General features: G+C 45.4%; 1 protein-coding gene across 2 annotated transcripts in view; it reads right to left on the bottom strand.

Annotated features, from left to right (window-relative positions):
- The window catches only part of apbb1ip (amyloid beta (A4) precursor protein-binding, family B, member 1 interacting protein), a 156,288-nt gene that overhangs the window by 24,078 nt on the left and 119,834 nt on the right, over window positions 1-12,376 (bottom strand). For both annotated transcript variants that reach the window (XM_068013909.1, XM_068013912.1), the window contains exon 8: window positions 1,957-2,028. In XM_068013909.1, coding sequence (XP_067870010.1) covers window positions 1,957-2,028 — 72 coding nt within the window. The remainder of the gene's footprint in view (window positions 1-1,956; window positions 2,029-12,376) is intronic.

Here is a 12,376-nt window from a genome sequence, read left to right as displayed (position 1 = left end):
CTATCCCAGTTAATATTGGGGTCGTTAAAATCCCCTACTATTACTGCCCTATTGTTCTTGCACTTCCCAGAGATTTGCCTATATATCTGCTCTTCTATCTCCCTCCGACTGTTTGGTGGTCTATAGTACACTCCCAGCAGTGTGATCGCCCCTTTTTTGTTCCTTAGCTCAATCCATCAATCCACATCTTCCTTGTCAGATGAGGACTGGTGTTCAACCATATCCTCCTCATGCAAGGCCTCCCTCCTCTATAGCGCTAGATTGTGCAGGGCACAGCAGACCGCCACAATGTGTGAGACCCTTGCTGGGGCATACTGCAGGGTTTCACTGGATCGATCAAGCCGCTGGAATCTCATCTTTAGCAGCCCAATGACCTGCTTGATGGTCACTCGGGTGGACCTATGGCAGGATTTGTACCTCTCCTCCACTGCAGTGGGAGGGTTCCTGAGTAGCCATTTCTTCAATGGGTAGCCCTTGTTCGTGAGAATTCATCTCTGAAGGACAGTGGGGGGCCTGAAAAGCTGTGGCACCTGGGACTGTCCAAGTATGTAGGTGTCGTGTCTGCTTCCCGGGAAGCGAACACACACCTGCAGGATGTGCTTGCAGTGGTTGCAGACCAGTTGTATGCTGATGGAATGGAAGTCCTTCCTGTTGATGAAGGTGTCTTGCTGCTCCATGGGACCCTTGATGGCCACATGTGTGCAATCAATGACACCTTGTACGTGGGAGAATCCAGCGATGGTACTGAAGCCGAAGGCATTCTTCGCCTGAGTGTCAGAGTCGGTTTGGTATTAGACATAGTCGCCAGTCCTCTTGAATAGGGCATTGGTCACCTCCTTGATGTGGCAGTGGGCTGCTGCTTGAGAAATCCCACACATGTTCCCAGTGGATCCCTGGCAAGAGCCAGATGTGTAAACGTTGAGTGCCACGGCAATCTTCAGGGCCACTGGCATTGGGTGTCCACTGAAGCCCATGGGTCGCAGCTCATCCTGCAGCAGGGCGCATAAGTCAATGAAGGCCTCCCTGGAGAGCTGTATTCTTTGCTGACACTGCCGCTTAGTCATTTGCAGGTAGTTGAGGTAGGTCCAGTACAATCTCTGACGTGATTAGCTCTTCCTGGTGTGGCCCAGCTGCTGTTGCTCCCCTATTGGAGCTTCACCTGCATGCCCAGCTGGATCCGGGCCCTTCCTCCCTCTGATTTGCTCCTGCACAGCGTGAGGGTTCACAAAGCCTGGGTGTATGAGACCCATGCTAGCTGGTCTCTGCTCCTCCGTGCATTGACCTTGGAGAGACAATCTTGCCTTGGGACCTTCCCCTTGCTACTCCACTCTGAAGATGTGCTAATGCCCCTCAGCGCCCATCCAGAGAGCCCAGCACCTGAGAATGCACCCACCCTTGCAGAGACCCCAGCATCACAAGTCAACAGTGGCCTCCTCTTCCCCTATCCACTGTTCATCATGGCTGCCTTTCCACAATGGCACTGAGGCCTCACCTTGGTGCTGCCACTTTTTAATGATTGCGGATTTGAAGGCACCTGATCCCTGTTTGCTGTTGACTAAATTTGAAACGCCCCCATAAAATTGGCTTCAATTCAATGCAAATGCATTCTAACTAGCTGTTCAACAATTCAAATTGCAGTCCCATCATGTTGTGGTGGCAACGCTGTCTTGGAGTTTCCCCGCCTACAAAGTCCAGAACTGATGTCACAACGTCGAGTTTCTGGGCAAGCGTGCCACCCCGATTTTATGCCCTCCCCCTCAACCCCCACAAGCCTTCAATACCGCTCCTGCTGGCCGGATAAAATTCAGCCCATTGTGTTTGGGTTTCATGGCTATTAACAATTCATGTTTATTTCTCTCACTGATGTGAATTCTTAGAATGACGGCCTGTGATATTAATTAATATGCACCAAATAAAATCGTGGGTTGTTACAAAGTGTTTTAAGCATTTACTCACCTCCAGTAGAGCCTCTTTGTTTTTCTCTTTCATATTCTTCCCTTCTGCTTTTTTCTTTGCAAGGTAGAAATTCTGGACACAAAACACAAAGGAAAGTTATTTATCTGAAATATGACAGAATGTAACGTATTTTCACAGAATAAAACTGTTGCCTTATACATTATGAATGTTAATTGACTGTGGCACTGGTTATCTATATCTGGTAGTTTTCTATCTTTTTCGCTGTTTTGCTCTTTCATAGTAACAGATTCATGGAGCAACTCTTTAAGAGGAATTTTTCTTTGCTCACTGTTTTTATCCCCACCAATTTCCCTCCTCACCTTTTATCCTACAAGCACTGAGTCCTTTCTGAGCTGCAGATCGACAGGTAGAAGTCATTCTCTGGAACTGTTATTATTTATAGTAAGTTCAGGACAGAAATATAGCTGCATGAATTTTCAGATGCCTCCAAATTGGTGGTGATAGTGGTATGGGGGATGGAAGGAATGGGGAGAGGGTTCAAACAGGTAAACAAACTACAAATAGTTGATAATATGAGGCAGTAAGACTAGAGAAGTGAAACAAAGGCTGTGATTTTAGCTGGCCGATGGGGGTCTTGACCACCGGCAAAAGAGCTGGCGAGAGCCCCACGTCACCTGCTCTTGGGAAGGCTGGAGGGATAAAGTGCCAATTAGTCCACTGTTAAATAGACAGCAGCGGGCCTTCCCTGGGATTAAGGGCCCTGGCGGCAGAAATCCCGCCTGCTGAGAGCTGCCAGCTAATCAGAGGCCAGCAGCTCTTTAACTGAGCTGTGCCACTGTGAGGCGGCAGCTGCTGCCAGTACCGGAGTCACTCGAAGCCCTGGACCCAGGCCACAGGTAAGACAGGGTGCGAGGGATTTCACAGGGTGGATGTCGTGGGGCAGGTGGGTGTAGGGGAGTTGTCAGCAAGGGCGGGGGGATGTGGTGGCTCTCAGCAGGCTCCCCACTTCCTGATGCCGGGTCCCTCGTTCAGTCTCTCAGTGGCTTTTAATGAGGGACCCCACCCCTGGAGCTGTAAAACAACCTGCACGGGTTTACTTGGTGTGCTCCTTGTGCAGCGACAGGCCTGCGCTGCTGCACTAATTCCTGCAGCGGTGGGATGAGGCCCATAATTGTTCATTAATTGCCCACTTATGGGCCTCAATTGGTGGCGGGGCAGGTAGACTCTTTCCACCCCAAACATAATTTGGGTGGAAGCAGGAAGGTGGCAGTATCCCTCCCAGCCACCATCCCGCCCGATTATATGCTCTCCTCGCCTCCAAACCCAACACAGGGGAGAGCATAAAATTCCCTCCAAAGAGTGTGAATGTAGACTGAATGGCTCTCAGCTGCAGGACACCATACAGGTGAGGGATCTGGAAATATTGTCGGATAGTTTCCTGAAACCAACACTCAATATTTGGCAGCACTTGTGTTGATGAGCCTGTGCAGAAATTTCTTTGGCTGCATCTGGAATGCTGCGTTCAATTCTGGTCACCATATTACCGCAAGGATATCCAGGTGTTGGAAGCAGTGCAGAAAAACGCAATTAAACTGATAACTAGCTAAAGACTTCTGAGCCATTGCAAGAAGTCAAAGAGCCTGAGATCATTTACTCTGGCAAACATAGCAACATACAAAAAGGGACAGGAAAAGACCAACTGGTCCATGCAGTATCCAGATATGGTGCAGTCTACATATCTTTGACTCTGGATTTATTTGCCCTACCTTTCCCCTTCGAGGGAATATATTTTCCCCTGTGCTCAAACTATCTCTCTTTGAAGGTAGCCCATTGTTCAGCTGCCGTTTTTCCTTCCAACCTATGATTCCAATTTTATTCACCCCTGTTCCATTCTTATCCCATAGAAGTTGGCTTTCCCCCAGTTAATTATTCTTACTCTGGATTGTTCTTTGTCCTTTTCCATAGTCAGCCTAAACCTTATGATACAATGACCACTGTCCCTAAATGATCTCCTACTGATGCCTGATCCACTTAACCTTATTCCCAAGAACCAGGTCTAGCAGTGCCTCCTTTCTCGTTGGACTAGAAACGAACTGCTGTAGAAAATTAAGTGGATGTTCAGCTTAGTCCTGCCAAATTTTGAATCAGGATCATGAATCATGTGTTGGCTTCTCAGTAGCACATGAAAAGGGTCTACTGCCAATTTCAGGTGGCTGCCAGGGATGCTTAAAGAGTCCTCGAGCCAATATGATATACTGCAGATGCCATTTGGGCGTGGGACACAGCTCTGCAAAATTGTTGTTTGATTTCCCTTGTTTTGTGCCTGATAAATGGGCATGGTGATGGTGTTCTAATTTTGCCTCCATGATAATACTAACACACAAGTTTAAAATGTAGACACAGCCAAGAACATACTTCTGCAGCTCATTGATCAAGAGTAGAGAATCATTAAGTCTGGGTGCTGTGGCTTTAACTGCTAATTCAGCTTTCAATGCTGTTACTTTCTTCCAAGCTAATAACCCCCACTACTGTTATTAGAACTCATTGCATATGCAAAAATACTTAAAAATCAACTTCAAAATAGTAGCTTAGTTGGTAAATGCACTGTCCAGCATGAAACAGACCGAGAAAGATCAAAATATTACCAGTCTCGATCCCTGGCTTATGCTGAGTTAAATATTTCAGCCAATGGTGGGAGGGCAATACAATTTGCCTCTGTGTCCTGGTGCTAGAGAGGGGAAAGATTCCCACTCAAGATTACTGCTCAGCGATTTCAGGAAAGTATCTGTATGTTGGGTGAGGACAAGTATGACATGACACAGTCTAGTCCTGAAATAGAGTCCAAAAATATAAGTTGGTGAAGGAAAATTGAAATTCATAGAAACCTTGCGCAGTGAAGCAATGCATCATATGCACTCAAGAAAAACCAACAGTTAGCATTAAAGGAAAAGGAAGTGAAAATAATTGAGGAAGACGCCACTGGCACCCCCCCCCCCCCCCACCTCCCACCCCCCCTCCCAACACCAATACTTTTGATAAGTACCTTTTGGTTTTTTGCACAGAGCCTTTCTCCTGACAGCGATGACTGGGTCAAATAACACTATCTTCTTTCTTCTTCTTTCTTTCTTTTGGGCCTCCTTATCTCGAGAGACAATGGATACGCGCCTGGAGGTGGTCAGTGGTGTTTTAGTCGCTGTGAGGCAACTATGGAGTGACCTCTCCATGGCGCATGCCTGGCCCACACTTGGTAAATGACAGGCAGTTATGCAAATACAATATGGTGTGGTTGGAGTCCCTATGTGTATACTGTAGCCACATCTCCTGTCTGAATTATGCTTATCCACTGGAAATAGGAAATGCTGCAATATCTAGCAGATTTTTTTTGAAACTCAGACTAAAGGATGTAGGAGATTGAAATGTAAGATTGTTGAAGTGCTTTTTCAAAAGCTAATTTTGTATGATTTAAGTGCAATTCTAGACTGAATACCAGAACAAGCCCAATGTGATCTATTACTGTCACTCAGACTAAAATTAGGTGAAAGATCATGGTCCTAGCCATCGGGCCCAACACTGCAAATCTATAATGGGGACTTCTTCCTAGGTGTAGGTGATGGGTCAGTGTCTAAACCAGCATCCACGTTGCTTCTGTTTGCCTAAAACCAGTAGCAGTAGCATGCTGGATTTAAAATATAAACGAGGGATAAGCTACTTAAATTTCAAGTTGGCCCATGATACCAGTGGTCCGCTGACATCTGAACAAAAATACTGAGTTTATGATAATAAGAAAACATATTATTGGTGAATAATAAAAAATAACTATTTAATGAAATGTCAAACAAATGCCAACTTAAGACACTTAAAGCATCATTCATACTTCCTTTTTAACTTTGATTTTCTTCAGTTTCCCTCTTCTGAAAGAGGTGCCTTGATATATGGTGTTGCTCTAGGTTTTGTGCATGAGCTTAGGTCATGACTGTTGTCAGGTTCTTCAAGTGTGTGGAGTATCAGAGCCAAGATTAATCCTGCTTTAAGTGACATCCACACACACACACACAGTCAAAATCTTAGCTTGAATTTTCCTCTCCTTAGGTCAGACAACTCCCATAGTACCCCAGCTGAGATCAGCTAACTCAGCAAAGATATCAAACCAGAGATCTTTTTAGTCTGCATGGCTCAGTATATTACATTTGAACTGAAGCAGTGGGAGAGGCAACATTTGTATTCTGTGGGGACAAGTTTGCAGTAGGTGTTCCCAACACTCCCACATTTTCCTGGAGTCTCCAGGAAATAATTAATCTGTCAGACACTGCTGTGAGCAATCGGGAAGAAAATTCGTAGGGGCATTACAAAAGTCTGTGTTGTTAATTTTTAAAATATTCTTCGGACATTTTCAATTATCCATTATCAAAATATTGGAGATGGGGGATAAACAGATGGACTGACAGTCCCGAATCATCCAGTCAAGAAGCAAAGAGTCTGTTTGCTTTCCAAATTGTGTTGGATGGCCGTGTGACACAAGAATGACAGTGTCGGGTGACCAATGTATGGGGCTAGTGTGGTTGAAAGTGGAAGGCCATATGATGAAACTTCCTGGAATACATTCAACAGAGTGGACAACCCTATTTTGCAGTGGCTTTTATTTGTTTGAAATAGCTTTATTTGATGGAGGAATTCCAGATGAACATATGTTTGCTATCATCTGCAATATAACTTCAAAGCCATTGAGAGCTGGCTCCACCTGATCCAATATTCATGTTATACATATGGAAAAAAAGGGGACTGCTCATGGGTGAGTTTTTCTGAAGTCATGATCAGAATTTTAAGGGTACTAAGCATGTACGAATCTTGTGCAAGTGTAGTAAGTGCAAAACCCCACTCATGAATTTTTTCCCAATTAGGTTGAGCCTTCCAAATGTTGGGGGATCATAAATTGAGGCCAGCAATGTGAAAAGGGAATTGCTGGCCTGTAGAAGCAGAGAGTAAGTCAGCATGTCAGGACCAAAATGATGGCCAGATGCCAAGTGCCATGAGGTGTATATTTGCCACAATTGGCACTTTTGGTGGAAGGAAGGGAACAAAATCCCTTCTCCAGGTGTGTTCAAACAGTTGGGTCATTTAACTACAGTATTATATCTGGTAGTGCTCTTGCTATTGGAGGAAACCCTCTAATATAAAGAGAACATTAAACAGTACTGGTGACTGTGTGCTTATGAACCGAATACATGTGCCCAAAGTTAAGTGACCGTTTAGTGCTGTGGATTGTATTTAACTCAATGCAATAGTGACGCATTGCCCTGCTGTTGAGACAGGGCAATCAGGTGTGGCCAATTGGAGGATCAGTCATTCTCATGTTGTTTTATCTTACCTCTTCAATAAAAAGATTTTTGTTAAAATGTTTCAGTGTAATTTTCTCTTGGAGAGTAATTGACGTTTATTAATCCCAGACATTGCAATTAGCCCTCAGCATAGAGATACAGGGCAGAATTTTACCAGCCCCATTGTTGCAGGAATGGAGATGGGAGGCCGGTAAAATGGCATGGGGCTGAGTCGGGCTGGCTCCCCGTTGTCTTCCTGCCGTTGACCAATTTTACCAGATGCAGGCTGACAGATCAACAGTGGGCAGATAATTAAGGGTGTTAAACAGCAAACTGTCAGGTATTTTACTAAGGGATAGGTCAATAGAGATACAATGGCAGACATTTAAGGGGATATTTCAGAATGCACAGTATAGATATATTCCAATGAGAAGGAAAAATTCCAGGGGGGGGGGGGGGGGCTACCCGCCATCCGTGGTTAACTAAAACAGTTAAAAACACGCATCAAGATCGGCGCAGGCTTGGAGGGCCAAATGGCCTGTTCCTGTGCTGTACTGTTCTTTGTTCTTTTTGTTCTTTATAGTGTCAAACTTAAAGAAAAAACATATAATTGCACAAAGATGGGAGGCAGGTCAGATGATTGGACAGAATATAAAAAACAGCAAAGATTGACTAAAAGATTGATAAGGAAGGTAAAATTAGAGTACGAAAGAAAGCTGGCTAGAAATATAAAGACAGATAGTAAGAGTTTCTATAGATATTTAAAAAAGAAAAGAGTTAACATAGTGAACGTTGGTCCTATAGAAAGTGAGTCTGGGGAATTAATAATGCATGATAAGGAAATGGCAGATGAATTGAACAGATATTTTGCATCGGTCTTCATTACAGAGGATACAAATAACATCCCAGAATTAGCTGTAAATCAGGAAATGGAAGGGAGGGAGGAACTCAAGAAAATTACAATCACCAGGGAAGTGGTATTGAACAAATTGTTGGAGCTGCGGGCTGACAAGTCCCCAGGTCCTGATGGTGTTAAAAGAAGTGGCTAGTGAGATAGTTGATGCATTAGTTTTAATTTTCCAAAATTCCCTAGATTCAGGGAAGGTTCCGCTCGACTGGAAAATAGTGCATGTAACTTCTTTATTCAGAAAGGGAGGGAGAGAGAAAGCAGGGAACTACAGGCCAGTTAGCTTAACATCTGTCTTAGGGAAAATGTTAGAAGCTATTGTTAAAGATGTTGTAGCAGGGCATTTAGAAAAATTCAAGGTTATCAGGCAGAGTCAACATGGTTTTGTGAAAGGGAAATCATGTTTAACCAATTGGAGTTCTTTGAGAGAGTTATATGTGCTGTGGATAAAAGGGAACTGGTGGATGTATTGTAATTAGATTTCCAGAAAGCATTTGATAAGGTGCCACATCAAAGGTTATTGCAAAAAATAAAGGCCCATGGTGTAGGGGGTAATATATTGACATGGATAGAAGATTGGCTAGCTAACAGGAAACAGAGAGTAAGCATAAATGGGTCATTTTCTGGTGGGCAAAATGTAATGAGTGGTGTGCCACAGGGATCTGTGCTGGGTCCTCAACTTTTTACAAATTATATAAATGACTTAGATGAAGGGACGGAAGGTATGGTTGTTAAATTTGCTGATGACACAAAGATAGGTAGGAAAGTAGGTTGGGAAGAGGACATAAGGAGGTTACAAAGGGATATAGATAGGTGAAGTGAGTAGACAAAAATCTGGCAGATGGAGTATAATGTGGGAAAATGCAAAGCTATCCATTTTGGCAGGAACAATAACAAAGAAGCATATTACCTAAATGGTGAGAAATTGTGTAGCTCTGAGATGCAGAGGGATCTGGGTGTCCTAGTGCATGAATTGCGAAAGGTTAGTATGCAGGTACAGCACATAATTAGGAAAGCTAATAGACTGTTATCGTTTATCGCGAGGGCAATTGAATACAAAAGTAGGAAGGTTATGCTTCAGCTATACAGGGCATTGGTGAGACCACATCTGGAGTACTGTGTACAGTATTGGTCTCCTTATTTAAGGAAGGAAGTAAATGCATTGGACGCAGTTCAAAGAAGGTTTTCTAGACTGATACCTGGAACGGGAGGGCTATCTTATGAGGAAAGATTGGACAGGCTAGGCTTCTATCCTCTAGAAGAGTAAGAGGCGACTTGATTGAAACATTTAAGATCCTGAGTGGTCTTGACACGGTGGATGTGGAAAGGATGTTTGCCCTTGTGGGAGAATCTCGAACTAGGGGTCACTGTTTAAAAATAAGGGGTCGCCCATTTAAGACAGAGATGAGGGGAAATTTTTCTCTCAGAGGGACGTGAGTCTTTAGAGCTCCCTTCCTCAAAAGGCGGTGGAAGCAGAGTCTTTGAATACCTTTAAAGCAGAGGTAGATAGATTCTTGATAAGCAAGAGGGTGGAAGGTTATTGGGGGTAGGTGGTAATATGGAGAAATCAGTTCAGCCATGAACCTATTGAATGGCGCAGCAGGCTCGAGGGTCCGAGTAGCCTACTCCTACTCCTAATTCGTATGTTCATGTGTATTTTCCTACCTTTCTCTGATTTTCCAACAATGCACAGGATGCACGGAGACTCAGAGCCTTGCCTACTCAACTGAAGTGAGATCTCAGGGGCAGCTGAGTTATGGAGGAAACTGGAAGCCATAGTGTGAAGCTGTCCACAGGCGGTGTGTTGAAGAAGCGAGGCTATCAAGTTCTCAGACATTGCAGAGTGTGGGGCCAGGATGAAGTGCTGTTATTGGAAGGGTGTCTCTCAGGTTAACAGCAGCCATTGGAGGCAGAACAATGGTCTCGAGAGGCTCATCACAGTGGAGGCTTCATCTGGCTATGGGATCAATGCTTTCAGACTTTGACTCCTCCAGTGAGCAGGAGCAAGTCAGAGAGATGGAGATGCAGCCACAGGCAGCAACTATGCAGTGGCCAGGGGAGCTCCAGCAGGTTGAGGAAGCCATTGGACATGAATAAGGAGGTCTCATGGGGACAGGAGGGCAGCCTCATGGTTGGAGAAGGCTCTGCTCAGCTCAAAAGGTATACCAGCAGTGGCTCAGCTTCATCGAAATGCCCAAGAACCAATGTCTAAGAAGACTGCGTCTCTCCGGTGGCAGAGCTGTGTGATATGCTGGAGCAGGAGTTGATCTCAAAGGGAAATGGCGGACACCCAACGCATGTTGCATTAAAGGTAATATTTTTGCCTGTGGTTCATTTCAGGGATTGTGTGTGGCATCTTTCAGTCAGCGACCCATCACTGCATAAAGGAGGTCATGGGTGCCACGTTTATTCAGTATATCAATTGATCAGGCCAGTCAGGCTGAGAGGGCTGTTGGCTTCAAGGCCATGGCTAGATTTCACTCATCCAGGGGGTCACTGATTGAACTCATGTGGCCATCAAAGCTCCTTCAGAGCTGTTGTGCACAGGAAAGGGCTTCTACTCCCTTGGTGTTCAAGTCATCTGTAATTACTGTAAGTGAATCATGCAGGTGTGTGTGAAGCTGCCTACATCCTTAGACAGCCCCAATTGTCTCAGCTCTTCAGGCCACCTGAACGCCTTTGTGGCTGGATCCTGGGTGACAAGGGTATCCTCTTATGTCATGGCTTCTGCCCCCTGTTCGTAACCCCCATACACAGGCAGAGGACACATACAACTGCTGCCAGATATCTACAAGGGCCAACACCAAGCAGGCCATTGGCCTTTTGAAGATGAAGTTTAGATGCCTCGATACATCTGGGGGAGCCCTGCAATACTAACACTCAAGGGTATCCCACATCATTGTTATCTGCTGCACATTGCACAATCTGGTGTTCCAGAGGGGAGTAGCGCTGGAGCCAGAGGAAGACACTGAGTGAGCTGTATCCTCAGAGGAGTAGAATAAGCATGAGGCATCTCAACATGTGTCAGCTGATGATGATGGCACTGCTGAGTCAGCTCACAGGGCAGTCACATGCGTGGCAGGGAGCTTCACATGAGGACAAGTGCAAGAGGCCATCGAACCAACAAGTTCTGTCCCAGAGACAGCCTTGCTGACCTTTCATCATAGACCCATAGCATCTCTCTGTGCCTGAGGCCCTCACCTTTACATACCATTCATCTATTTGATTTCACATCTGGCCGCTGTCAATTGTTGCATAAAAATAAAAGTGCAAGTCATTATACATAGAATGCAAAGACCTTTAACTTTCATTAAACATTAAAGGCTTCTGCAGTGAACAAATTATTATCACCCAGTGAAACCCACATGCTATTCCATGCATTTACACGCTCGCTTACTGTCACTTCTACGGGGTGCTCCCCTAATGCTTCGAGTTGATATGGGGGCAGCCAGCTGCCTTTCTTGCTCCGGTGCGTTAAATAGCCATGGCTTGTGTCCTCTGGGTGCCTAAGCCCTACTGGGTCCTGGCATGTTTGGGCCACCTGTATCTGCGCAGGGGTGGTCTCAATCATCAGACCGGCATGCAGCGATGGTGTCACCATCAAAGGGGTCAACGATCTGCCTTCAGTTAGTTATGGCAGCGCCTTGAGAGGACTCCCCATTGCCTGAGCTTGCCCCTCCTGTGCCCTTTCAGGCCACACATGCATTCCACTGTTTGACTGGAGTGGTTCAGTTCCTGGTGACGGGGAGGTGCATTGCCAACCCATTGCTCCCTAGAACTCATGGATGAAGCCATGCTACTGAGGTCTGTGTGCACCCCCTACATACACTCATGTGTCTCCCCATGAGTATTGCCACTCTCTCAATGGGGGATGTCATGTGTTCACAGAGATATGGAGCCATGGCATGGATGGACTTCTCCATCTTTGCACATAGGATTTCACTGCCTCTGGAAACTCAGACAGATCTTCACACATTTTACGCTGCTGCTGAAGCATCGGCTGCTTTACTGATGATGCCTGAGGTTCATCATCTGCAAGAAGAGGAGCATTACTGGCCCTCTCCTCACTCCTCTGAGGGGAAATGACCACAACTATCACTGCTTCTGTTACCTCCTCCTGTGCGTCTGTGCAGTGCTCACCAGATTGTACCACCCATTCTACAGGTGCATCAAAGCCCATTGACGTTGATGTATCAGCGCAGATGGAGGGTGTGCTGGAATGAGGTGATGCAGTGTA

The sequence above is a fragment of the Heterodontus francisci genome, chromosome 2 (assembly GCF_036365525.1).
Source record: "Heterodontus francisci isolate sHetFra1 chromosome 2, sHetFra1.hap1, whole genome shotgun sequence".
Lineage (NCBI taxonomy): Eukaryota > Metazoa > Chordata > Chondrichthyes > Heterodontiformes > Heterodontidae > Heterodontus > Heterodontus francisci.
This window is presented reverse-complemented; position numbering and strand designations above follow the sequence as displayed.